Source organism: Eschrichtius robustus, chromosome 13, assembly GCF_028021215.1.
Source record: "Eschrichtius robustus isolate mEscRob2 chromosome 13, mEscRob2.pri, whole genome shotgun sequence".
In the NCBI taxonomy this organism is placed as follows: domain Eukaryota; kingdom Metazoa; phylum Chordata; class Mammalia; order Artiodactyla; family Eschrichtiidae; genus Eschrichtius; species Eschrichtius robustus.
In genome coordinates this window covers 96,243,807-96,269,127 of record NC_090836.1, presented here as the reverse complement: position 1 = coordinate 96,269,127, position 25,321 = coordinate 96,243,807, and the positions used below count along the sequence as shown (strand labels likewise).

General features: G+C 53.6%; 1 protein-coding gene across 9 annotated transcripts in view; it reads right to left on the bottom strand.

Moving 5' to 3' along the window:
• TRIOBP (TRIO and F-actin binding protein) overlaps positions 1-24,981 on the bottom strand; it is a 57,823-nt gene extending 32,842 nt beyond the window's left edge. For 2 of the 9 annotated variants that reach the window (XM_068561908.1, XM_068561916.1), the window contains exons 1-8: positions 24,300-24,387; positions 23,204-23,364; positions 18,000-18,139; positions 16,303-16,492; positions 14,667-14,835; positions 7,151-9,599; positions 2,675-2,789; positions 838-1,971 (exon numbers count right to left, since the gene is read on the bottom strand). In XM_068561908.1, the coding sequence (XP_068418009.1) occupies positions 838-1,971; positions 2,675-2,789; positions 7,151-9,599; positions 14,667-14,835; positions 16,303-16,492; positions 18,000-18,139; positions 23,204-23,317 (4,311 nt within the window). In that variant the 5' untranslated portion in view covers positions 23,318-23,364; positions 24,300-24,387. Of the gene's footprint in view, positions 1-837; positions 1,972-2,674; positions 2,790-7,150; positions 9,600-14,666; positions 14,836-16,302; positions 16,493-17,999; positions 19,203-19,738; positions 20,934-23,203; positions 23,365-24,299; positions 24,430-24,922 lie in introns of those variants that run through there. The other 7 variants (XM_068561913.1, XM_068561914.1, XM_068561910.1 and 4 more) reach the window with 6 other exon arrangements.
• Between the last annotated feature and the right edge of the window lie 340 nt (positions 24,982-25,321).

The window sequence follows — 25,321 nt, the reverse complement described above, 5'->3', positions numbered from 1 at the left end:
CTGAGGCCAGGTTGCAGGGTTCTGGCCTCCAGGACCCTTGCCACTGACCATCTTCAGATAAATGCTCTGGGCAGCACCAGAGCACCACTGACTCTGTGACCCTGCCCCTGGGCCAAAGAGACAGGAAGGGATTTGGTGAGCACCTACTATGTGCCAGGCACTGGGCCTACTTTACATGTAGGCCCCCATTTAAGCAGCTGTCTCAGCAGCCAGCTCAGCCCAGTGAGCATTTATGCAACCCCTTCTCTGTGCCTGAGAGGAGCTGTATGGGCCAGAGAAAGGTAAGTGAAGCTGTCAAGCTTCACTCCTGGACTTTAAGGAACTTGGAATACAACAGTGGGGAGGGGACACGACCACGTTGGCTGCAGTCCCAGACAGGGCCAGGTAGAAGCCACCAGAGGCAACACAAACCAAGTATTGTAGGGCCAGGAGGGGAGAAGGCCCTGGCCAGTGCATCTTGCTTGAGGCCTCAGGGTGATCTGCACAGAGTAGACCTGGGGTCCACCCCTACCCTGGCCCTGACTAGCTGTGTGATCTTGGGTGAGTGGCTTAACCTCTCTGTGTCTCAGTTTCCTTGTCTGTAAATAAACAGTGCCTTTTTCATCAGACTGCTGTGGAGATTAAATGAGGAAAATACCATAAAACATTCAGACCAAGGCTTAGCACACAGTAAATGCTCAAAAAAAGTGCTCTCATTATCACTGTGCAGTTTGTGCTAGGGAAAGCTTTTGGTCGGGAGGGAGGATTGTGTGCAGGAGCTGAGGGGAGGCCTTTCAGGACACTTGTGTGGGGTGGGACTGACTTTCAGGCTGCCCCTCGGAAGTGAGACTGACTTACCTCCCATTGTAGCGAGCTGGGGCCCTCTGCAGGGCTCCTGCCCCTCAGCTGGCCTGTCTCCTCCAGACCAGCCATAGTTGAGGTCTCTGGTCCACTTGTCACTTTGGTCTTTGGCCACTGGGTGGAGATGCCGGCAGGGCTGGGCGGCTGGGCGGAGCTCTGGGGCCACTGCCCAGGGCCGTATCCGTTGACTAGGGTAGCTCCTGCCCCTCCTTCAGACTGGGTGTGTCGCTCTGGCTCCAGCTCCAGCGTACCCGTCGCGCCTGGGGAAATTGTGCCCGGGCCACCCCAGTGTCCGGCCGAGTCCCGGCGGGGCAGCTGGGCCTGCAGGAGCTCCAGGAGGCCTTCCCAGTCCAGCCTCGGAAGAGCGGAGGCGAGCGTCGGCTCCTCCGAGTGGGTCCAGGCCCCCTCTCTGGGTGCCCTGAGCAGGCCCACCAGGTCCCTCCAGTCAGGCTCGGCTTGCCTCTCAGGGCCGTGCAGGTGTGGACAGGCTCCCTCAGCCCCCCAGCCCATGGCAGGGGGTGTCTCAGGCCTCTGGGGTTTCGAGAACTCTCCTGGGCCTGCCCTGGAGTTCTCTGGGGGCCTCATAGGCTGGTGAGGACTGGACAGCTCCTGCAGGCTGCCCCAGCCCCGCTGAGCTGGCCTGTCAGGGGGCTCCCATGGCCCACCCCTGGGGGGTTCCTCCCAGGCCTCTGACTGCCCCCTGTGGCAGGGGGGGCCACCCAGCAGCTTCCAGCTCTCCTCAGACTCCCTGGGAGGGCCCCTCCATGTTTCCTCTAGGGCTCTGGCAGCCCCCCGCCTGGGCCCCCCAAGTCCTAGCCAGCCCCCCGGGCCTGGGCCCTCCTCCTGCCTGCCCCAGCCTCTCTCCAGGTGTCTGTGTGGGTCCCCGGATCCTAGCGGCTCCTCCTGACTCCGCCACCCTCCCAGAGGCTGTCTTGGGCCCGCCCGGCCACTTTCCAGAGGTCTCTCTGTCCGCTGCTCCCTCTCAGGAGTCCTGGCTGACGTTCTCGGGGGCGGCGAGGACCCCTGGAGCCGCCGTTCCCCCTCAGGCCGCCTCTCGGGGCTCCTGGGATGAGGGGGCTCTGCTCGGCTCCGCCGGGCCGGTTCTGCCTGCTTCGCGAGGGGCTTGGTTACCTGAGGATGAGGTGAGGGGGCGGGTGAGGCTCCAGAACCTTGACTGGGTGGTGTCTGTCTAGGAGGACAGCAAACTGGGGTCTTAGCCAGGCTTCAGGGAGTTGCAAGCTCTGTCCTCACAGCAGGCTGGATTAAAGCAGGTCAAAAAGTACCTAGGGTCTCTGGCTTCCCTCCCTGGGGGTGTCAGCCCTTCCCTCTCACCCACCTTCCTCAGTTCCAGAAAAAGATCTGCAAACAGCTGCTCACTTTCCGGACTTCCCCCCCGCCCCCCCCACCAAGATATTGATTCCAACCTGGGCTATCAGGTGCCGGAATTTCCACCACCAATACTCCATTCACTGGGTTGGGCCCTGCCATCTAAGAGTTTCTTTAAAAATACCAATCCCCACCCCGGAAGAGACAGCCCTTAGAGCTGGACTGACTGTATGGGGAGGTTTTCCCTGAAAACTTCTCAAGATGGCAGGTGCCTAATGAAGGACGGGGACAGCATGGAAGGGCCATCTTCAAGATGGACTGATTGGGGTCTGTCTCAGTTTTGCTGGCTCTTTGGGAGAGGGAGGAGCTGGACGCCCATGATTGGGACTCTGACCCTTTCGTAAAGAACCTCCCTTCCCAGGACCCCCGCCCAGCACCTGGGGGAGGGGAGAAGCTGTGGCTCACCCCTTGGGGGTGCAGGGGCCCCAGGCAGGCTGGCAGTGCTCACCTCCCTGCTGAGGGCAGGGCTGGACTGTCTTCGGAGAGGTTGGCTCTGAACTTGGCTGGGCCGCCGCGACCGCCCCTCATCCCGGGTCTGGAAGGCCCCCGGTGCCTCGGACTTCCTATGAGCAAATGCACCGCCCCTCTGAGGGCCCTTGGGACTGTCCCACTCCCGGCACCCCAGCTCCTCTACTCCCACCCCCAGTGGAAGAGATGTAGCAGATCCAGGGACCCACCACAAGCTCGTTGAAGGGCCTTAAGTGAGGGAGGATCCTTTCAGGGCCTCAGTTTCCCCTTCTGCAAAATGGGGATAGTCGACACTGCCCTATTCTACCTGCCTCATGGGGCTGTTGTGAAGATGAAATGAGAAAAGGGGTGGGCAAAGGTCGGGGAGCTCAGCCTTGGCCTTGATTGCCTGGCCGCCACCCCACTGGCAGCCCACAGTTCACCCTCAGACAAAGGCTAGGCTGGTCCTTGTGGGAATTAAGATTTATTGAGCACCTACTGTGTCCCAGGCACTTGTACTATCTCATTTTAACTCCTGCAATCCATGAGGTGGAGACAGGAGATGCAGAATGTCATATGCCCCCGTATTCCATTCTTTCTGCCCATCTTCTGTCCATATGGTAAATTTTGGACTTCCCAGGCCAACCTGTTTTTCCCCTCAGTACTAGCTGCAGCCATCTAGCTGTTGGTTAAAGAGCTCTTAGCAAGATCAGAAGGAATAAACATCCTCTTTTCCCCACAACTCCAGAAAGGCCAACATAAAACCGTCCATGCAAATGTCATTTCTAAGACACCCAGACTTCAGGCATTGTTGCCACGTCTGACGAAGACAACCTCTAAGCTGTAGAAAGTCCCTAGTTCCAGCTAGTTGTCTTGCTTGATAATTGTTAGCCATGGCTATTAATATTTAACGTGACATCTCTGTTGAAATGTAGGAACATCAAACAGAATCTGGGTATATCTCTCCCCTCCCCTGTGTAAGGGGGTCAAAACAAAAGACCTAACCACTCCACTGGATATTTAGGATATTTATTGCAAGAGGGTTTGAGAGTCAGACTTCATCTAAATTGACAAATGGAGCTGTGTCTCTGGTGGCTGAATCAAACCAGAAGCCTGGGAAAGATGACCAGGTGCTGACCTTGACCCAGCCAGTGAAACAGGAAGAAGAATCTCTACTCAGGTCTGAGCCAGGACCCATACCCTGCAGTCTGTCTCCAGCTTGGGGACTAGGCTGAAACTCTACAGAGGCTTTAGAAAGTGAAACAATTAAGGGCTTGGGCTTTGTTCTTGTCTTATGGCTTTTGCCAATGTTATTGGAATCAGATCCATAAACTAATTAGATTTTTTAGCCATTCTTAGCATTGGACTCACAGGAAAGCAAAGTTCCCTGCTCTGGAGTAAGTGTTTCTAAGTTTGACAGCTGCCTGATCAGGTTCAATTTTTAATCCAATTTGAAGCGAGAGAGTTTCCCTGCTCTGTGAGATCTGATGCCTTAGAGTGAATTTCCGTCAGCACTGGGGTGTAGGAGCCTCTGCGAAGCAAAAACCCCAACGTTGACTAGGTGGGGCGGATAATGGCAGAAAGTACTCTGTGCAGGGTGGCGAGGCAAACATGCGTTCTCTTCCGAATGAATGCATTTTCCATATAAACTCCAGCTTGTTCAATGAGCATTCCTTCTGAGAAGGTTCCCCCCATGTGGAATGGAGAGAGGGGGGAGAAGGACTCAAGAAAATCCTGAGACTTCGACAGAGACCCAGCCTCCTGATGCTGAAGCAACAGTATTTCCTCGGGCCACCTGTTCCTGAGGGTTGGTGTGGCTGCACCAAGGATGACAAAGAAGCTTGGATGGGCTCTTCCACCTCCAGGGGGGTATTAAAGGACAACGGCCGTCAAGTCAGGCAAATTCCATGAAGGCTCTGTTTTGAATTCAAGATACTAGGAAATGCTTACATGATTCTAAGACAAGAAATTCCAAAGGCATCAAGAGGGCAGGAATGAAGATATCAAGGCAAAATTCCTAATGCTTTAATGTGATAGCCCTTTAAGAAAAAATTTCCAGCCTCAGTTAGAACAATGCTTGAACAGAGTAGATGCTCAATAAATACATGTTGAATGAATGAATGGGAGAAAATAAGAGTACAGCTCTATAGCCACCCACTCATAAATTTCAGTCTGTCCCTTAGAGGTATTTAAATAGGTTTTAAAATTTTATCTTCAGAGGACGAATGGTTTTCTACTTGGAAAAAATGCCATACAAGAGGGAAAATTTTAATTACTCAGTAGAGTCGTAAAACCTTGGTTAAAAGTAAATAATCTACTTCACCAAAATATATATGCTAAATATGCAATTTTTATATATCAATCATACCTCAATAAAGCTTTAAAAAAAGGTAAATCTACTTCGAAGAGAGCAAAATAAAATGAATAGAAGTATCTGTGTAAAAACAATTAAATGGTTAATAAAAGTATAAATATTCCAGACTTCTACTATACACGCTTTATCTCTCTAAAAGTTAATCACGGTAAGAAAAAAAAAAGAAGGAAAGAAAATTCAGCTTTGGTTCAAAGACCCTGCTGAGTTATCAGGTAAAGTCAAAGGTATGCAAATTGACATCAGACCAAAAATAGTCATCATAAAAGGCCAAAGACAAAGGGGGTTTTCAGGGTAGTGAGACTACTCTGTGTGATACTCTGATGGTAGACACACGTCATTATACATTTGTCTGAACTCAGAATGTACATCACCAAGAGTGAACCGTAATGTGAACTATGGACTTTGGGTGATAATGTGTCAGTGTAAGTTTATGGATTGTAACAAGTGGACCACTCTGGCGGGGGATGTTGATAGTGGGGTAGCTGTGCACGTGTAGGAACAGGGCGTATATGGGAAATCTCTGTACTTTCCTCTCAATTTTGTTGTGAACCAAAAACTGCTCTAAAAAAACGAAATTTTTTTTTTTTAAGAGGCCAAAGAAAGAATTACACTAATGCTGGAGACCACAAATGTTGTTGCCTGGGTTTTAAATGGATAAAACTGACTGGAAAAGGAAATTTGAAGAATAAGAGATAAGGTTTCTCATGCAGATTCAAATCTAAGAGAAAATGTTGTCTAAGGGACAACAAAGAGAGGAATTGTGGATGCAAAATATTACCCACTCCTTAGGGTGATGGAAATGTTCTAAAATTAGGTTGTGGTGATGGTTGTACACCTCAGCCTCGGTAAATATGCTATATTGAATTCTACACTGAAAGTTTTGATACTTTCAGACCTATGTTTTTTTGTTCTCTTGAACTTAACGAATGGAATTTCAGCCCTGATCCTTAAAGACTCTGAGGCTGGAACTGCTGGAGAAAGAAATCTCAGCCTGATCTGGAGGAAACATTTCTCCTCCCCAAGACTGGGGAAAAGCAGACGTTCTGCTGGGTTGTAAACACCCGCATGAATGGAGCCACTGACCAAGGAGACTTGTGGGATTCCTGGACTTCAGGTGTTGTTGCTGTGTCCCAGGAAAGGAACATTTAACCTCTAAAAAAAGTCTGTCGGGGCTTCTCTGGTGGCGCAGTGGTTGAGAATCCGCCTGCCAATGCAGGGGACACGGGTTCAATCCCTCGTCCGGGAAGATCCCACATGCCGCAGAGCAACTAAGTCCATGCGCCACAACTACTGAGCCTGTGCTCTAGAGACCGCAAGCCACAACTACTGAAGCCTGCGCGCCTAGAGCCCGTGCTCCTCAACAAGGGAAGCCACCGCAATGAGAAGCCCGCAACAAAGAGTAGGCCCCACTCACCTCAAGTAGAGAAAGCCCGCGCACAGCAACGAAGACCCAACACAGCCAAAAATAAATAAATAAAATAATAATTAAAAACAAAAAAACAAAAACAAAAAGTCTGTCATCCTGTGGGTTCTCTTATTTAAAATATGTGGCTCTGGCCATACGTTTTAAATTGACATCTCTGTTTTCTGAAATGCATGGGACCTGTGAGTTTTCTTCTTTAAGGCAGAAAAAAATCTGGGACACTTTCTTCTTCCTCACATAAGGTGTAAAAAATAAATAAATAAATAAACCTGTGACTCTGGATCAAACAAAGGGTTTGAGAATTTAACCTCATTTAAATTAATGTACTGATGTTCTAATTTTACAGATGAGGAAACTGAGGCTCAGGTAGGTTAAATCACTTTACCACGTCACACCAGTTGGCGAATGGCGTTGACCCATGATTTGAACCCAGCCTGCCTGACCCTGGTCTTCACTCTTACCCACTAGGCTATGCACAATATCACTTAATTGTCAAAAACAACTCCTAAGGTGTGGAAACAGAGAGGTGAAGTGATTTGCCTAAGGTCACACAGCCAGTAAGCGGCAGGGCAGGGGTCTGAACCCTTTCCTTGTTTGGAACCTAAGCCTGTGAACCTTCCACCTGTCCTGCCGCCGAGCCTCCGCCCCAGCCCACCTGGCTGCCCCAGCCCTGGGCTCACCTGCGCTCTTGCCCGAAGAGGCGCTCCACCTCTGCGCGGCCAGGGCTGCGGGTGCGGCCCCCGTTGCTGCACTGGGGCCCTGGCTCCCTCTGCGCCAGCCTCCTGGGTGGGGGCAGGTCGGCCAGCACGGTGTATTCCTCCCTCTCCAAGTTGTGCCTGGTCTCACCCGGGGGTGCTGAGCCCCGGGAGCCCCCCAAGCTGCCTGGCGGAGGTGAGGGTGCCAGGAGCGCTAGGTCACTGGGCGGGTGGCGGGGTGGGGAGGAGGCTCGAGGGGCATCCCGGTGCCCTATGCACACTTGAGGGGGCAGCACTGGGGAGCCACGCAGAGAGTCAGTGGAGGGGGCCAGGCTCTCCATACTAGTCCCAGTGGGGTCCTGGAAGAAGAGGGAGGGCTCGGGGGCCTGGCGGGGTGGGGACGAGAAGGAGGGTGCATCGCGGTGCCCAATGCATACGGGGCTGGGCATGTGGAGGCGCTCGTGCAGAGAGTCTGTGGAGGGGACAAGGCTCTCGGTGCTGGCCCTGGGGAGATCCTGGAACAAGAGGGAGGGCTCTGGGGCTTGGCGCGGCGGGGAGGAGGCCCGGGGTGCATCGCGGTACCCGATACACACAGGTGGGGGGAACTGAGGAGGCTCATGCTGGGGCGACTGGTCCTCAGCATCTGACGTCTCTGGGAGGAAGGGAAAGGGGTCAAATTGGGTGTGGCGGGGGGGTGAGGAAGCCCGAGGGGCATCCCGGTGTCCAATGCATACGGCTGGGGGCATATAGGGGGGGTCATGGAGGGGCGATTCACTCTCAGATGCGTGGGGGTCTGGGAAAAAGGGAAAGGGGTCATGTTGCAAATAGCGAGGAGGCGAGGAGGCTCGAGGGGCATCCCGGTGCCCAATGCACACAGCGCAGGGAGGCTGGCAGGGCTCCGGAGAGGTCTGGAGTGCACCGCGGGTAGCAGGGTGCAGAGGCGAGGAGGTCCAGGAGGCACTGTGGTGGCCTGGGTAATGGGAGGAGGAGGTGGCCCGGGATGGTGAGTTGTGCTGGGTGGGGCTGGAGGAGGACTTGGGTGAGTCACGCTGAGCTGGTCTGATGGGAGATGAGGTCTGAGGCCTGTCGCTTTGGGTTGGCCGGAGGGCAATGGATGCCCAGGGAACCTCACTTTGCTTGGAGCGAGATGGGGAAGAGGTTCGGGGGCCATCACCCTGGGTTGGCCGGAGGGGAAAGGAGGCCCATGGAATGTCTTTGTTAGTACGATGGGGAGAGGAATTCCTGGGATTGTTCCGCTGAGAGGAACGATGGGGAGAGGAAGGTCCGGGATTGTCCCGTTGGGTGCAGCCCTGAGAGGAGGAGCTTCCGGGGTTTTCCCGCCGTGAGGACGAGGATTTGGGATTGTCCCGTTGGGCACAAGAGGTTTTGGGGTTGTCCCTTTGGGTAGAAGAGGTTCTGGGAGTGTTCTGTCGAATACAAGAAGGTCTGGGGTTGCCCCACTGGGGAGTACCAGTAGGAACAGGAGCTTGAGGGCTGTCCTGTTGGGTAGAAGAGGCTCTGGAGTTGTCTTGTTGGGTGGCTCTGGGGGGAAAGGAAACTTGAGGATTATTTCGTTGGGTGGACGAGGTTCTGGGGGTGTCCCGTTGGGCAGCTCTTGAGGGAGAGGATGATCTGGTGGTGTTCCGCTGTGTGGAAGAGGTCTTGGGGGTGTCCTGTTGGGTGGACGAGGTTCTGGGGGTGTCCCGTTGGGCAGCTCTTGAGGGAGAGGATGATCTGGGGGTGTTCTGTTGCGTGGAAGAGGTCTTGGGGGTGTTCTGTTGGGTGGACGAGGTTCTGGGGTTGTCCCGTTGGGCAACTCTTGAGGGAGAGGATGATCTGGGGGTGTTCTGCTGCGTGGAAGAGGTCCTGGGGGTGTCCTGCTGGGTGGACGAGGTTCTGGGGTTGTCCCGCTGGGCGACTCTTGAGGGAGAGGATGATCTGGGGGTGTTCTGTTGCATGGAAGAGGTCCTGGGGGTGTCCCGCTGGGCGACTCTTGAGGGAGAGGATGATCTGGGGGTGTTCTGTTGCGTGGAAGAGGTCCTGGGGGCGTCCTGTTGGGTGGACGAGGTTCTGGGGGTGTCCCGTTGGGCGACTCTTGAGGGAGAGGATGATCTGGGGGTGTTCTGTTGCGTGGAAGAGGTCCTGGGGGTGTCCTGCTGGGTGGACGAGGTTCTGGGGTTGTCCCGTTGGGCAATTCGGTGGGGAGAGGAGGCTCGGGAGGTATCGAGTTGTGTGGAAGCAGTCTGGGCAACGTCCCTTTGGGCAGAGCGATGGAGAGAGGAAGCCTGGGGGGTGGCACTTCGAGGACTGCTCTGTGGTGTCGTGGGAGGGGCCGGGGTCAGCGCCGACCGGTGCCGCTCCAAGGAGAAGTACCCGCTTTCTCCCCGGAGCTTCGCCCAGTGCTGTCCGGCGCTTCGGTTCCCACCACCAGAGCCTAGAGAGAGAAGAGGCAGGTTCAAGGTAAGGCCAGAGGTCTAGGCAGCTCCCACAGCCTACCTTTCTTTGTCCCCTGGGACAGATGATTGGGGCAGACCCCACACTGTCTCCTTAGAGGACCCACTGTCCCTACCAAACAACTCCACCCCTCTGAGCAACAGATTGGAGGAGGGCTTAGATGCCGCTCTCAAGCTGAGGTCAGGAATTTGAAACTGAAAACCAGGATGACTCAGTCAAAGTGGGGTGGGCTCTAGAGCCGAAGGTCACATAGTCTGGGGGTCCACGAACAAGTCAGAAAAGAGGCAGACGCATAAAGAGCAGTTTTGAAAATAGCCTGTGAGGGACTTCCCTGGCCGTCCAGTGGTTAAGACTTCGCCTTCCAATGCAGGGGGTGCAGGTTCAACCCCTGGTCGGGGAGCTAAGATCCCACATGCCTTGCGGCCAAAAAACCAAAACATAAAACAGAAGCAATATTGTAACAAATTCAATAAAGACTTTAAAAATAGTCCATATCAAAAAACTTAAAAAAAAAAAAAAAAGAAAGAAAAAGAAAATAGCCTGTGTGACCCCAGAGAGGGAGAGCTAGATCAAATAGCAGCTACCAACAAATTTTCATTTCTGTTCTACCTCCTGCAATTGGATTCCGAGAAATTCCCCCCTCTCTTCCAGTGAGACTTGTGTGATCGCTCTAAAAAGTTCCTTTTGTGAACCGGCAGCATTGGCCTCACCCGGGGTTTTGCTAAGAAATGCAGAATCTCAGGTGCACCCTGGGTGCACTGCATCAGAATCACATTTTAATAAGATTCCCAGGTGATTTGCATGCACGTTACAGTTTAAGAAGCCCTGATCTAAGGGATTCATGTAACTTCACTAATCAGTGACCCCCTCACAACTCCCATCCCCATGAAGGGGCCGCCATGATCATGGTGTCACCCTACACCCCTCTCAGTCCCTTGGTCACCAAGCATGTGGTGGCCACCAGCTGTGTGCGTGTCCCTGGGCTGGTACTTCAGGAGAGAAGTAACGGGTATTGTGGCCTTGTCTTGAAGGAGCCACAACTGCCTTCATTAAAGGCCGCACTTAAGAGTCCCTCTTCTCTGGGGAGTTGCCTGGTGGCCTAGTGGTTGGGATTCTGCACTTTCACTGCCTTGGCCCAGGGCTCAGTCCCTCGTGGGGGAACTGAGATCCCACAAGCCACGCAACGCGGCCAAAAAAAAAGGAAACCCTCTTCTCACACTTTGAAACCTCTGCCTCCTCCAACCTCTCTGAGCTGGTGTCACTGAAGTCTGAGTTTCCAGCATCCATCAAGGAACTGGAACCACACACAGAGCAGCACTTAAAATTTGCGCTGTTGGGAATTCCCTGGCGGTCCAGGGGTTGGGACTCGGCGCTTTCACTGCCGAGACCGGGATCTAGGATCCCGTAAGCCAGCGATTCGGCCAAAAAAAAACTTTGCCTTGTGGTTGCCTGATGGTCTGATGCCCCACGACGTTCCAAATCTGCACGCTCCTCTCATCCACCTCTTCCCACCTCCCCGCTCTCAGCCACTCTCTTTTCTCACCTGGATGGTTGCAATAGCCCCCCAACAATGTGCACTCTGGGCCCAAGGTCATCACCCATCCAGGGAGATCCTTTCCAAAAGCAAATCTAGCTAGATCACCCCTGCTTACAAGGAGAGACGAAAAGCTGTCACAGATGGGAGAAAACTGAAAGACATGGTAACTAAACGCAGTGTGGGATCCTGGATTGGATCCTGCAACATAAAAGGAACATTTGTGGAAAAACGGTGAATCCAAAGAAAGTCTGTAGTTTAGTTAGTAGTATTGTTACCAGTGTTAATTTCTTAATTTTGATAATTGGGCTATGGTTATGTAAGATGTCAACATTGGGAAAACCCGGGTAAGGGGTATAATGGAAACTCTCTGTACTATCCTTGCAACTCTTCTAAAAGATTTTAAAAAATGCAAAAACTTCAGGGGCTCCCATCTGCACTTGGAATAAAATCCAGGCATTTCCCATGGCCGGCAAGGCTCTGCCTGCCCCCACCGGCCTCCCAGCTCCCTGTGGGTAGGGGCCTCGCCTTCTTGTTTACTACTGTGTCTACCGGGCTTAGGAAAGCGTCTAGCACACCATAAGTGAGCAATAATATTGTGCCACCACCTTCCAGCTCTGAGTTGCGCCTCGTCCTGGAGTCTTCCCACCCTTTGAGCACATGCACTGGCTGAGATGGCGTTTACCACCACTCCCAGTGGCTCACAGCTGGGTCAGCACCCCCAGCCCCGGTTTCTTCCCTTTCCCACCCATCACAAGCATCCCTTGGAGCCTGGCCCACCCAGGATCTGACTTCATTCCTGCAGCCCCCTTAGTGAGCACACAGGGCAGGCTATGCAGATGTTCTAGGGCATCTGTGTTTTGTCCCTCAGCTAGCCGGGCTTGGCACAGCCTGCCCCACAGAGTGTGTCTGCAAACTGAGAGGTGCCCCGAGAGGGATGTCAAGGCATTCCCAACATCTTGGACTTGGCTAATTCCCCCCAGGCCTTGGCCTCCTGCTGCAATTTGGGAACCTGCCACCAGGCGGACAGTGGTGACTGCCTTTGATCAAGCAGGTCACATAGTGAGGGTCCCCCCACCCCACGGCCCTTGCGTTTAAGAGCAAGAAAGCAGGGATTTAGTACAAAATCCCACCACCTCTCAGGCCATTCACAGTGGGGAGGCACTTCTTCCCATACACACTCTCCCCAGGGCCTGATAGGGCAGGGCAGTGGAGGCTGGGGTGCTGACAAGATCTGATGAATGTTTTTAAAGGATGGCTCAGCTGCTGGGGGCAGAATGGACTAAAGGGGCCTGGCAGAAACAGGAGATCTGAAGGCACTGTGGCAATAACTCCTGGTTTGGTCGGGGAGCAGTGGTAAAGATGGCAAAAAGGAGACATATTTGGGGTGTGTTTTGGAGGTGCTGACCAGAATTGCTGCTGATTGGATATAAAGGGTGAGGAAAGAGGAATCAGGATAACATGAGATTTGGGACCTGAGCCTCTGGATGGGTGGTGACATAGAACAGATTGGAGGAGGAACAGGTTGGGAGGGAGGGTCAGGTTGCTGGTGGCCCCCAACACCGGCCTCCTCTCCACCCCCTTCTCCTACACTCCATATGCTCCTATCACCCCATCTTTCCTCTCTCCTCGAACCTGCCACCTCTGCCCACTCTTTAAGGCTCTGCACTGGCTCTTCCTTCTGTTTCTGAACTTAGATCTCAGCTACAATGTCGCCTCCCCAGAGAGGCCCTCCTTGTCCACCGGCTACTTGCTCTCACAGCCTCCTGTCTAATTGTCCAAAAATCAGTTCCCACTCTCTTGGACTTGGAAAAGATGCCATGTCCTCTGCCGTGCAACACATGGGGGCACCTGGCCAGTTTGCCCCATGCTGGGAGGCTGAGCAGCCACTTGGTTAAGGTGGTGTCTGCCAGATCTTCCCATCCTAAGGGTGCCTTTTCCCTCTGTAATCGATATGTAATCTGAGGGGCGATACTCTGAGACCGTGTGAATATACTGTTCCCTGACAACCCTTCACCCAGGAATTTAGCATCAGCCGGTGATTCATGCCTAAACCAGCTACCACTACAGTGGCTGCAATAGTCTCTTAAACTGCAAAAGTCTCCTCTGCCTCGCCCTGCTTCAATTCATCCTTCACACTTTGCCCTAGTGAAATTCTTAAGGCACAGGACCAATTACATCGCTCCCCTTCGCAAAAACCTTCTGTGGCTCCCTGCTACTTACAAAAGAAAGTCCAGACTCCTTGGCTAGACTCTTGAGGCCCCGCGTGGTCTGGCCCAGCTATATACCACCATCTCTGCTAAAGCTGTGCGTACCAGAATACTCCCTTTTCACACCTCCATGCCTTTACCCAGCTGTTTCCTCAGCTACAGTGCCACATCCAAAAGGTGTTCCTCTGAGTCCTTCCTTGGCTGGAATGAAGCTCTTTCTCCCCAGACCCCAGCCCCACCCTGACCCTCACCCCCAGCCCTTCTCACAACTCCGCACAGCTGTTTCTGCCCTTCCTCTGTCCTGAGCTGCTGTTTGTCATCTCCCATCTGTTTGCTTTACTAGATGATGAGCTTTTCGGGGCAGGGACCATGTCTGTCTCCTCCTGAACGCCCCAGGTATCTAGCATCAGGTCTTACACACGGTTAGTGCTCATGTGTTTGATGATTGAATGCTAGGAAGCCAAGACTGCCTCCTGGGGTTAGGACATGGATGCCCCGCCCCACATCTCCAAATCCTGATGATGCTGAAGACACAGACCAGGAGGCAACGCAGTGCAGTAGTGATGGAGGGCCCAAACTTTGGGGGTCCAGCATCCTGGGTTCACATACCAGCGAGACGCTGACCAGTGTCATGGGCATCTGTGGGCTTGGCCTGACCAGCAGCCTTCTGCCTTTCTCTGGAAACAACACCTCCTTGATTTCCTTTGGGCCATCTCCTCTCTCCCACTCTCAGACCATGAAGTTTGCACAGGGGGTTGATCCCATCCCTGATCTCCAGGTTGGGCACATGACTCATGCTGGGTCCCAGGGAGAACCCTTCCTGGGACTTTAGCTATATCTAAAGGGAAGATTGTGCCCGCTTACTGTGGGAGTTGAAAATTAGGTAGGATACAGCCTGATACCGCTGCTACTCATCCTGCCACCATCAGGGGAGGATCTGAGAATGAAGCCAACACAGAAGAAAGAAGAGCAGAGACCAGATTTCTGATGCCATTTGCATACCTGGATCCAGCCGTGCCCGAAGGCATTCCTCTAGACTTTTACTCGGCCAGTTTCCATCACTTGCAACCTGAAGACCCTGACCCACCAGTTGCAAGATGATGTATTTAAAGCAGATTGCATGGCACATTGTCTGCTCCATAATGATATGGGGACTGTTACTGTTATTGAGACTCAAGCTGTCAAAGTAAGATGTATCCAGGGGACCACGCGGCCAGAGAAATGGTTTTCTGGTTCCCAGGCCCCTGGCCATCACCACACCTGTGGTCACAGGGACCAACCTGGCCTGGCAGAAGGTACTCACCCTCCTTTCTCTGGCCTGCAGTGTCTCCTCCTACAGGGGACCGGGTGAGGAGAGGAGGAGCCCTTCGGGCGCTGTCAGCCCTTGGCCCCTCCTGTGGCTTCCGTGGGATCATCACGGTGAACTTGTCCCCACTGGGGGCCTCCTCTTGCCTCTCAACAGTGTCCCAGTCCTGCCAGGGAAGGGGAGGAGAAAGCCTGTTTGGAGAGCAAGGAGAGAGAGCCCAGGGCCTGCACTCCCAGCATGAGACGGGTAGATGGAAGGGAAGGGAATTGACATTGCAAGAGCACCTGCTGTATGGTCAGGACTGTGCTGGGCTCTTTGAAGGTGTTAACTCAGCGAATGTTCAATCAACCCTGTGCAGTAGGTATGCCCCTTGGTGCTAAGAACTTGCTCAAAGTCACACAGCTGGGAAATGGTTTATATGGGAGGGGACTTGAACCCAGGGTAGTCAGACTCCGTGTGGTAGGAGGGCCTTTGAATAGCGGTCCCTGCCCCAGAGACACCCCCAGGATCCAGAGAGAAGTAGGTGCGTTCAAAGTCTAGCCCCAGGGGCTTTCCTGGTGGCACGGTGGTTAAGAATCCTCCTGCCAATGCAAGGGACACGGGTTCGAGCCCTGGTCCGGGAAGATCCCACATGCTGCGGAGCAACTAAGCCCGTGCACCACAACAACTGAGCCCGCATGCCACAACTACTGAAGCCCACGCGCCTAGAGCCCGTGCTCCGCAACAAGAGAAGCCACAGCAATGAGAAGCCCGCGCACCACATTGAAGAGTAGCCCCCGTTCACCAAAACTAGAGAAAGCCCGCGCGCAGCAACGAAGACTGAATGCAGCCAAAAATAAATAAATAAATAAATTTATAATAACAAAAAAACCCCCGAAGTCTAGCCCCACCACTTCCCAGATGTGTGGCCTCAAGTAAGTCACTTCCCTTCTTTGAGCCTCAGATTTCTTGCCCCAAAACAGGGACATAAAACTCTCCACCTCAGAGTGGGGTGGTGAGCCTTCCTGAGCCAATGCCTGCAGGGATGGGTTGTTTTATTCTGAGTCTTATCACTTCCCCCTGGGGTCTCCTGGATAGCCTGCCTCTTCTGTCCCGGGACAACCCTTTGAGGGTCGAATGTCCCAAGAAGTTCCCCTGAGTCTCCTCTTCTCCTGGCTAAATAGCCCCCTGCCCTTGCCAGGCCCCACAGCCTGCTCCCTTTCCTCTGACCCTCGGAGATCTATGCCAGGGCTGGTCATGGGGCTAAACAGTGTGTGACCAGGGCAGGGCCTAGGTCCAGTCCCACTCTTGATCTGGATACCACACCCAACATCCCGGCCCTCTGTGAACTGAGAGTTTTTGGCAGCCGGAGCCCGTTGATGATTCACGGGGAGCTCCCTGTCAACTGAAACACCTGCCTCCATCTTTTCATAGCCAGACCCTCAGCCCCCTGGGCTGGCCCTGCAGAGCCCCTGGCCCCTCCCAGGTGCATGGTCTGGGGCGGCCCAACATGCTGGCTAAGGCTCCAGAGGACCTCGGCTCCGTTCCCTGTTGTGAGAGGCTCAGCCCCATCTGGAGGTTTGCGTGGGACCCCAGGGCTGGCCCAGGAGGGGCAGACACCTGCTCTTGCCCTGGCCTCCCGCCCCCCTCTCACCACGGAGGACGAGTCGCTGGTATCATCAGGGGCTTCGCAGTCAGGGCTGGAGCTGGTGCCAGAGTCAGGGCTCTCGTTGAAGCTGCCGCACAGGGAGGAGGCCAGGCCCTCCAGGTAGGGTGCTGCCTCGGGTTCCTGGCTCCTGGGGGTGGCTGTGAGGCCCTCTGCAGGGAGCCCTGCTGATGGGCCCCTGGGAGAGGAGACAGACCCATGACTTTTTCCCTCAAAGTGATGGGAATTAAGGAGTAACACCCCACCACCACCCAGGTGCACACACACCTCACTTTTGAGTGGAGGAGGGAGCTAACACCGAGGGCTGCCTGTGCTCTGCCCTTCACGTGGGCTGCCTCGTTTAGCTCCAACAGCCTCCCTTCGAAGTGAGTGTAAAGATTCCCATTTTACAGATGAAGAAACTGAGGCTCAGAGAGGTCAAGGGACTGGCCAAGGTCACAGAGCTAGGAAAAGGCAGAGATGCACTGTGAACCAGGGCTGTGGCCTCAGCCCCCACCATGTTACTAGAGCAGGACAGAGGACCCCAAGCTTGGTAAGACTAAGACAGAATCATGCTGGGCTAATAGTGGGCTTTGAGAGGGAGCAGGGCTCCAAGGGGCAGTGACAGGGCCACTGGTCTGGATGCCAAGGGAGGGAGCTGTAGAGAAAGCCCTGCTTTAAAGAAGCCAGTAGGTTAGAGCTGGCAGTATCCCCAAAAAGTGACCCACAATGGACAACAAGGGGGGAAAGTGGTGGGGAGGTGTGATGAACTGGGAGATTGGGATTGACGTATATACACTAATACGTATAAAATGGATAACTAATAAGAACCTGCTGTATAAAAAATAAAATTCTAAAATTCAAAAAAAAAAAAAAAAAGAGTGACCCACAAATTGGCCTACGAGACAGAAATGAGTGATGACCCTTAAAAGAGGTCTGTGGTCAAATAAGTTTGAGACATATTACACTCTTCTCCTACCTTCCCCACCCAAAAGCACAGTGCATGCTAGCAAACTAAAAGCTCTGACAAGTCCTGCAAAAAAGATATTCACATTTGTTTATACCAGACTTTCTGAAACATATTTGATGGCAGAGCTGTTTTTTGTTTTTTTTTTAAATAATGCCTACCTATGAGGAACACATGTTCGCAAAACAATGCTGATTTGATTCAATCCCTCTTCTTTTTTAAACAGGGAAACTGAGGTATAAAAAGAGGGAATAACTTGCCCTAGGTCCCACAGCCCATCAGGGAAGGAGCTGAAGCTGGAACCCAGGTTTCTAGACCCTCAGCCATGCCCTCCCAAGGCACCATGGCCCCAAAGAGGGACTTCGGTCCAACTCAGGCCCCGGGGTGGAGGCAATTCCAGAGCCTAGGGGCAGTGCATGGTCAGGTAGGTGGGTGATAAAAAGCGCCCCTGGGTGCTGAGACTGTTTAATCTCTTAAAGCTGTGCAAAGGGAACCAGGAAATGTGAGTGGGCTGTGGGCCATGCCCACTGCAGGGTGGGTGCACGGCTGCTCCATCCCTTGAGCTAGGGCCCATGGAACATGCCCACTGCTGCCTGTACCCAGGCCGAGTGGACTGACCACGTGACCCACGCCAGCAGCCATCACAGACGGAGGCTGCCATCGTGAAGGGGTGTGGGGTGGGACGGGTGAGGGCATCCAACCCCGGGAACCCCTCCTCAGGCCCCAGGGTTCTACCCACCTCTCAGGCCCTGGCCCAAGGCCTGAACCCACCACAGACTGGCAGTTGGAGGTCGAGGCACGGAGCGGGTCCTCAGGGGCGGCCGGGCGGCGGGGCAGGTCGCAGTAGGGCGCCTCAGCACTTGGAGGGCTTCCGGGCTCCTGAGACAGAGTTGGAGAGGAGGCAGCTCGCCGCCCACGTGGGGGCTCCCCTCCCCCTGTGCAGCCCCTCCCCCCACCAGGCGGTGTGGAAGAGTCTCCAGACAGCTCCTCCTGGGATCTCCACTTCTCAGGGAGAGCTGTCCATCAGACTGGAAGTGCTCCTTGGGACCCAAGCTGGGGGCTGGCAGAGGCACAGGGTATGTGCATGCGCACGTGTCTACAGGTATGTGTTCGTATAAATTCCTGCGTGCGTGCAAGTATGCGCATGTGCACGCATGTGTATGCGTGCCCGGTGGGTACGCTGATGCGTCTGTTTGCATAAGTGCATGTACGTTTATTTATATGTGTTTATAAACACACGCATCAGCGTACCCACCTGACTTGTGTACACGAGCAAGCACGTGTGTGTCGGCACATATGTATGAGTATGTGCCTGAGGGTGTGAAGTGCACACAAGGATCCAAAAGGGTCTTCTGTCGCCGCCAGAACACATGGATGAGGAGGGAGAGGGAGGATTAAGCTAGCCCGGAGAATGAAGGAAAATGTCTGAGGCAGGAAGAGGTAGTCTGAGGGAGGAGGAGATGGGAAGGAAGACCTTGGAGAAAAGGAGAGATGTGCGCTCCTAAAGGAGGGCCACGGGGCTCCAGGGCTGGAAGGTCAAGGCTCCAGGGGTTGCGGGCAGGGCCCCTGAGCTGACTGAGGGTTTCTCTCTCCCTCCTGCCCTGAGCAGGGCCACACCTGCGAAGGCTGGTGCTGGGCTCACCGGGGGGAACAGCTGCTCACCTCTGGGAAGGCCCCCCCATTCCTCCCCACCTCCCAGGGTGGCAGGGCCCTCCCCCGGTGAGGGGGACAGCGGCCACAGCACCCTGCACCCCGCCTCCTATCGGATTACCTGGGCAGCGGGCTCCGGCAGTGGCGGCTGGCGGCTGTCAGCACCCTCGTCCCCGGGGGGCTCCAACTCAGGCCCCCACGCTGCTGCCCTCCCAGGCCCCGACTCTGAGCTGAGGCGGCGGCAGCCGAGGCAGTGGAAACCTTAGAGGGGCCGGCTGCGGGAGCAGGGGCCCCTCATTACTGTTTCATAAGCCGCAGCCCAGCCAAGAACAATGCAGGACATGAAACCGCAGGAACCCGATCCTCGCGGCTCACCTGAGAGCGGGACCGGGCGGGGGCCTGGGCACGGGCTCCCTGGGGACCTTGGAGCCCAGAACCGGGGCGGAGGCCACAGCCTGGCCGCAGCCCTGGGGTGGGCACAGAGTCTCCAGGTTCCAAGAAGGCCGCCACTCTGGGACCTGGGCAGTGCCAAGGAGTGGGGCTGGGGTGTCTGCCGCGCCATCCAAGCCAGAGAAGGAAGGCCCGTCTGGATTCAGTTTCGCCCCCTGCCCAGGAGCCAGATTCTGATCAGCGCTCCATAGCGGGAGGTGTCAGATCTGCAGCCCGGCCTGGCGCCTTGGCTACCCTGGGGACCTTGCCGCATGAATGAGGAGGGAGCGGCACTCTGGGCATCATCAAGGGGTCCCAGCCCAGCTGGGCCCAGCAGGAGCCCCAGCCTGTCGTGGTACCTCCTCCCTGCTTTCACCTCCAGCCCCCGTCACTACCCACCATCCACACGAGTAGGCCCAGCAACTAATCCCCAGCTCTGATTTCCTGTCTGGCGGGTCAGCACGGGCTCTGGCCTCAGACAGTCATCAGGCCCAATCCTGGCGCCTCCACTTCCCAGCTGGGTGACCTCAGCCCAGTGACTTCCCTCTCTGAGCCTGGTTTCCTCATCTACAAAACAGAGGTGATTAATGGACCCACTCCCTAGGGGTGTTATGAGAATTAAATGAGTTAATATGAGTGAAAGGGCTTAGAACATCTGTACATCTTAAATATAATAAATAATGTAAAAATATTCAATAGAATTTTATTAGTGTTAAATCAATAAATGTTAAATACACTTAAGAATAGATGCATTGAAAAGGAATGTGTGGGACCTGGCATACAGCAAGACCCTCCCCCCTCCATCCAGAACCTGGCCATGACCTGGTCAAGGCTGTGTGATTTCCAGGGATAAGCCCTCCTCACACCTCCCAGCCTGGGAGACTCAGCTGAGAGCAGAGCAGAGATGCATCCAGAGCCCAGGATCATAGGGGAGCTGGAGCAAGCTTCTGGGAAAGGTTTGCTCTGTGACCTGGGGCCCTTTCTGCATTTTCTTTCTTTTTTTTTTTTTTAAATAAATTTATTTATTTATTTATTTTTGCCTGCATTGGGTCTTCGTTGCTGTGCGCGGGCTTTCTCTAGTTTCAGTGAGCAGGGGCTACTCTTCAATGCAATGAGCAGGCTTCTCATTGCGGTGGCTTCTCTTGTGGAGCGCGGGCTCTAGGCGCGCAGGCTTCAGTAGTTGTGGCACATGGGCTCAGTAGTTGTGGCTCACGGGCTTAGTTGCTCCACGGCATGTGGGATCTTCCCGGGCCAGGGCTCGAACCCATGTGCCCTGCATTGGCAGGCGGATTCTTAACCACTGCTCCACCAGGGAAGTCCTTGCATTTTCTAACATAGGTGAAGATGTCAGAACTGGCTCTAGCCCCAGGTGAGGCCTTTATCAGGCCCCTCAGGGATGAGTTTGTGCTGGAGTGTAATTAAGGATCTGGCTGGGGGATGCTTTTTTAACACACAGATTTTGTGACTCTACGTGTTTGAAACTGCTCATCCATGAGCAGGACTTTCATCAGCGCCAGGTCCTGATAACTTGAAAGCCTCTATCTCCTGCAGAGGTCTGGCTCCTGAGCGCCTCATATTAAGTAAACTCCTCTCATCTCCAGTGTGTCCCCCAGGCACCTCCCACTCACCACCCCAAACAACTCTAAACGGGCCTCCCATTCCAAGAACCCTGCCTCAGAAAATAACACAGCAGTCAGCCATGTTCCAGCCTCTCCACATTACTCAGTTACCAAATCCTTTAGATTCTCCTATTCAGTTAGTTCTGAAATGTGTCCATTTGTCTCCATCTCAAAATCTCCAGCATCAGGGACTTCCCTGGTGGTCCAGTGGTTAAGACTCCACGCTCCCAATGCAGGGGGCCCGGGTTCAATCCCTGGTTGGGGAACTAAAATCCCACATACCGCAACTAAGCCCGCACACCACAACTAAAGAAGCCCGCGTGCCACAATGAAGACCCAGTGCAGCCAAAATAAAATTAGTTAATTAAAAAAAAAGTCTCTGTCACCTCTGATATGAGTAATTACACTTTTTCCTCATTGGTCACCTTGTTCACTCTCACTCCCTGCTGTCCATTCTCTGTCCTGCAGTCAGAGTGACTTTTGAAAATGCAAATCTGATCACATCACTCCCCTGTTTAAAATCTTTAGTGGCTCCCCATGCCTCTCAGGAAAAAGTCCAAGGTTCTCAGCATGTGCACAAGTCCCCACAAGGCCGGTGAGACCCAGCCCCCACCCCATTCTCCATCCTTGGCTTCTCTCCACCCTCCAGTGTGCCTCCTCCTTTCTGCCTCAGGGACTTTGCACTTAGTGTTCCCTTCCTCTCCTCTTACCCCAACTTCACTGGCGATGCCCTCATAGCCCTTACCAAGCAGCTAAAGTATCATTTCCTTGGAGAAACATTCCCCAAATGCCCTATCATTTACCCTCATGCCACGTACTGTTCCTTTACAACATTTATCACAACCATGATTCAAAAATTATTTGCATAATTACTTTCTTAGTCTCCATTTCTCTTGCTAGACTACAAGCCCATGAACCAGGAACTGTGTCTGTTCTATTTGTCACTGTTTCCCCAATATCTAGCCTAATGCCTGGCACATTTTAAGCACCTATTCAATATATGTGAACACATGAGCTGGCCCAAGGTCTCAGCTGGGAAGTGGTGGGACTGAGACTAGAACTCAGACCTGTCTGAATCCAAGTTTCTCCTCCTGTTCCATGCTTGCCATCTCCCCACCCATCGGGAGAAGGTCATTTGCATGGGAGATGGACTCACAGGGATTTCAGGCAACTGCTCCCTGAACTTGGGGGCGAGGGTAGGGGAGCTGTTTTTAGAGGTATCAGGACGGGTAGAAAAGAATCTCCCAGGTTTATTTTTCTGGTCCGGAAGGAGGAAGAAAGAAAACGAATGGGTATCGAATTAGCCACATGTGACTTGGGCTAAGCAGGGCCAGATGCCCTGGGTGAGAAGACTTGTTGCCCCACTTTACCCATTAGGAGAGTGAAACCAGAGCAGTCAATGACCCAAGGTCACACAGCGGGTAAATGGCAAACCTAGGACTGGAACTCTGGTCTACTTCGGCTCCAAAGCTGAACAGCAACTCTCTTATAATGGCCACCTCTTAGAGCCTAATGCCTGCATGGAGATGGCTGCCAGGCTCAAGAGGAGCCTCAAGTCCCACTGAGAATGACAGAGCCATTAGGCGGTCAAGGCTGCAGCGCCCTTGGAGATTCACAGTCCTGTGCTTCTCATAGCTCTGGGTTTACTTGGACCAGGGCTTAGCCTGAAACCTCATCCATCACAAAGTGAGAAAATGCCTCCCCTTTCACTCCTTCAGTACCTTCAAGGAGAAAGTCTCCAGTGGATGTGGGGTATCTTTAATGGCTAACACCTACCAATCTCCCTTTTTAACAGAGAGACAGCAGGGTTCAGGCTCAGAACCTTTAGCTGACAACACTCTCTAGTTAGAATTTAGTGACATTTCTGGGTTGTTGTTTTTTTCCTTTTTTATTCTTTCCTTTGAACCTTCTATATAAAGAATATGATTCTAGTTTTCTATTTGTGGTGGTGATGTAAAGTTTTGTTTTAATATAAGTGAAAAAATGCGTATTGATTTAATGGACAGTACGGTAAGTAATAGGTTATATGAGGCTTGGCAAAAAAATCATAAGAGCAGGAGGAGAATAACTGGCATTTGGGAAGCGTTAACATGGTCCCACCACCTTATTGTACAGACTGGGAAAACTGAGGCTCTGACCACAAGGAAGGTCAGTGTCTGAGTTCAGCTGCAAGTTAGTGGCCCAGCCAGGCACCCCCATCACAGACTCCCCTGTCCCAAACGACCACTCAGGAAAGCCTGCCCACCTGACGCCTTGCTCTGTGGGCCTCCTCAGGGTGGAAGCAGTTTTGACAGCATCTCTGGGCAAGCACATTAGCTTCAAAGTGTTCACAGGGGGCATTCCCAGCCACCCCCTCCATATCAGTTGAATCAGGCCAGGGCAGCTCCTGCAATCCAATGGTGGGGCCTGGGAAGAATTGGGGGTGGGGGGAGGCAAAGACCAGCTGACTGGCTGGCAGCCCACCCGGACTCCAGCCCCAGCTTGCCCCCAGACAGCCAAGGACCAAGGAAATGAGGTTATCCATCAATTCTTTCACCTGTTCACTTATTCACTCAACAAACACTCATTAAGCACCTCCTAAGCACCAGGCACTCGGCCAAACATTTGACATGTGATTTCTAATCATTACTGCAGTGTTGCCCAAAGTGTATTTTGAGGACCCTGCATTAGACTCAGCTTGAGCTGCTCATAAAATGCATATTCCCAGTTCCTTCCCTGATCCACCCAGCCAGAACCTCTGGAGGTGAGGCACTTATACAAGGCATTTATACAATGCATTTTATACATGTCTCCTAGGCGATTCCAATGCACCCCAAAGGTTGAGTGCCCTTGCCTTACAGTTATCCTGCATTGTAGATAAAATTAATGCCAATTTCAGATGAGGCAGCTAAGTCTCACAGAGATTCCATAACTTGTTCAAAGTCCCAGTGGCTGAACTGGATTCAAACCCAGTCTTTGTGCCTCCCCACCCTCTCAGAGGTGGGCGTGAGGGACACTGGATCACACTGCCAACTCATGCAGGTCCCCTGGGAAACCCTGAGAGTGAGGCAAGTGGCCAGCCGGGTATTTCTGGAATTGAGGACAAAATCATGGATGAAAGTGAACAACCTAAGGTCACACTGCAAGTGTGGCAGAGCTCAGCCAAAGAGAACCCCTGGTGTTGTGATGAGCACAGGGCTCTTCCTCTGGGCGCCACTGCCCTGGTGGTGGTGGTGGGGAGCCCCGTCAGAAGAGTGACTTGAAGATGCTCTCCTCACCCCAGCAAGCGGGGTGGGGTGAGAGGAATCCATATCCCCAAACACACATGCACCTTACTGTGCCCCCAGGTCATCTGCTCATACCTGTCGAGTTTCCTCCAAAGCGTCGCAGGGGATCTGGCCTTAGTTGCCAATCTTGGGGGAGAGCTGGGGAATTTCACATCCTCCCCTGGGGCAACCAGGGAGAAGATTCCTGACTCCTTCACCATCAGACCTGGGGAAGTGGCAGGGCACGGTGGAGGTTGGGGGCACCACTGGCCCTTCAGTGGCCCCGGGGTCTCCAATTCTTCCCGAGCTGTTATCTCCCTGCGTCGTTCCCAGCTCCCGGTAGTGCAGAGGGTAGGCATCCGTCCTGCCCAGCCTGGGCGGTTCCTTCCCAATCCCGCCACATAAAGGAGCAACGCCTCAGACTGAGAAAGAAGCTTAATCCCCTGCGGGCGGGTGTGGGGTGCTCTTATACACATGCCCCTCACTGCTCCTGCTTCCCCCTCCCACCCCCAACCAATTGGCAGAATCCTTCTCTAAAATGCACTTTAGGTGTGGATATAACAATGAAAAACCTTCAGCGGACATGCATGCCCCACCCGGGGAATGGACCCCTGGACCTCTCTCCATCCAGCTAGTTAGTCCCTCCCCGTGTCCCTCACCCCTCTACCTTTTCTCAGTAGCCTTTCCTCCCTCTCAACCTTTCCGCTCGCGGTACTAACCTCGGCTCGGGTTTCCACACACAAGGGGGTGCTGCGGTGGGGTGCCAGGGGTCACAGCCTTTCTATTTTAACAATGAATCAGAACATTGCCTGGGAGGTGGACGAAGACCACGCCCCTGCCGCTCTCGCATAGGCTCTTTCTAGGTGCTTCATTTACATGAAGACCTTGGGATTGGACAACCCGAGGGCAAGGGGCGGGGCGGAGGCGGGCGGCGCCCAGATGCCTCCGAGTGCCAGACCCGCTGCACGCTTAGCCAGAGCAGCAGTGGCAGGGTTCCCAGGAGGTTCTTGAGAGGGCTGGCACTGGCGGTTCTGGCTCTTTTTAATCTCTTTCCCTTCGGTTCGTTCCCGCCACAGTCTCCTAGGCTGGCTTTGGCTCTGCGTCTCAATTTTCTTATC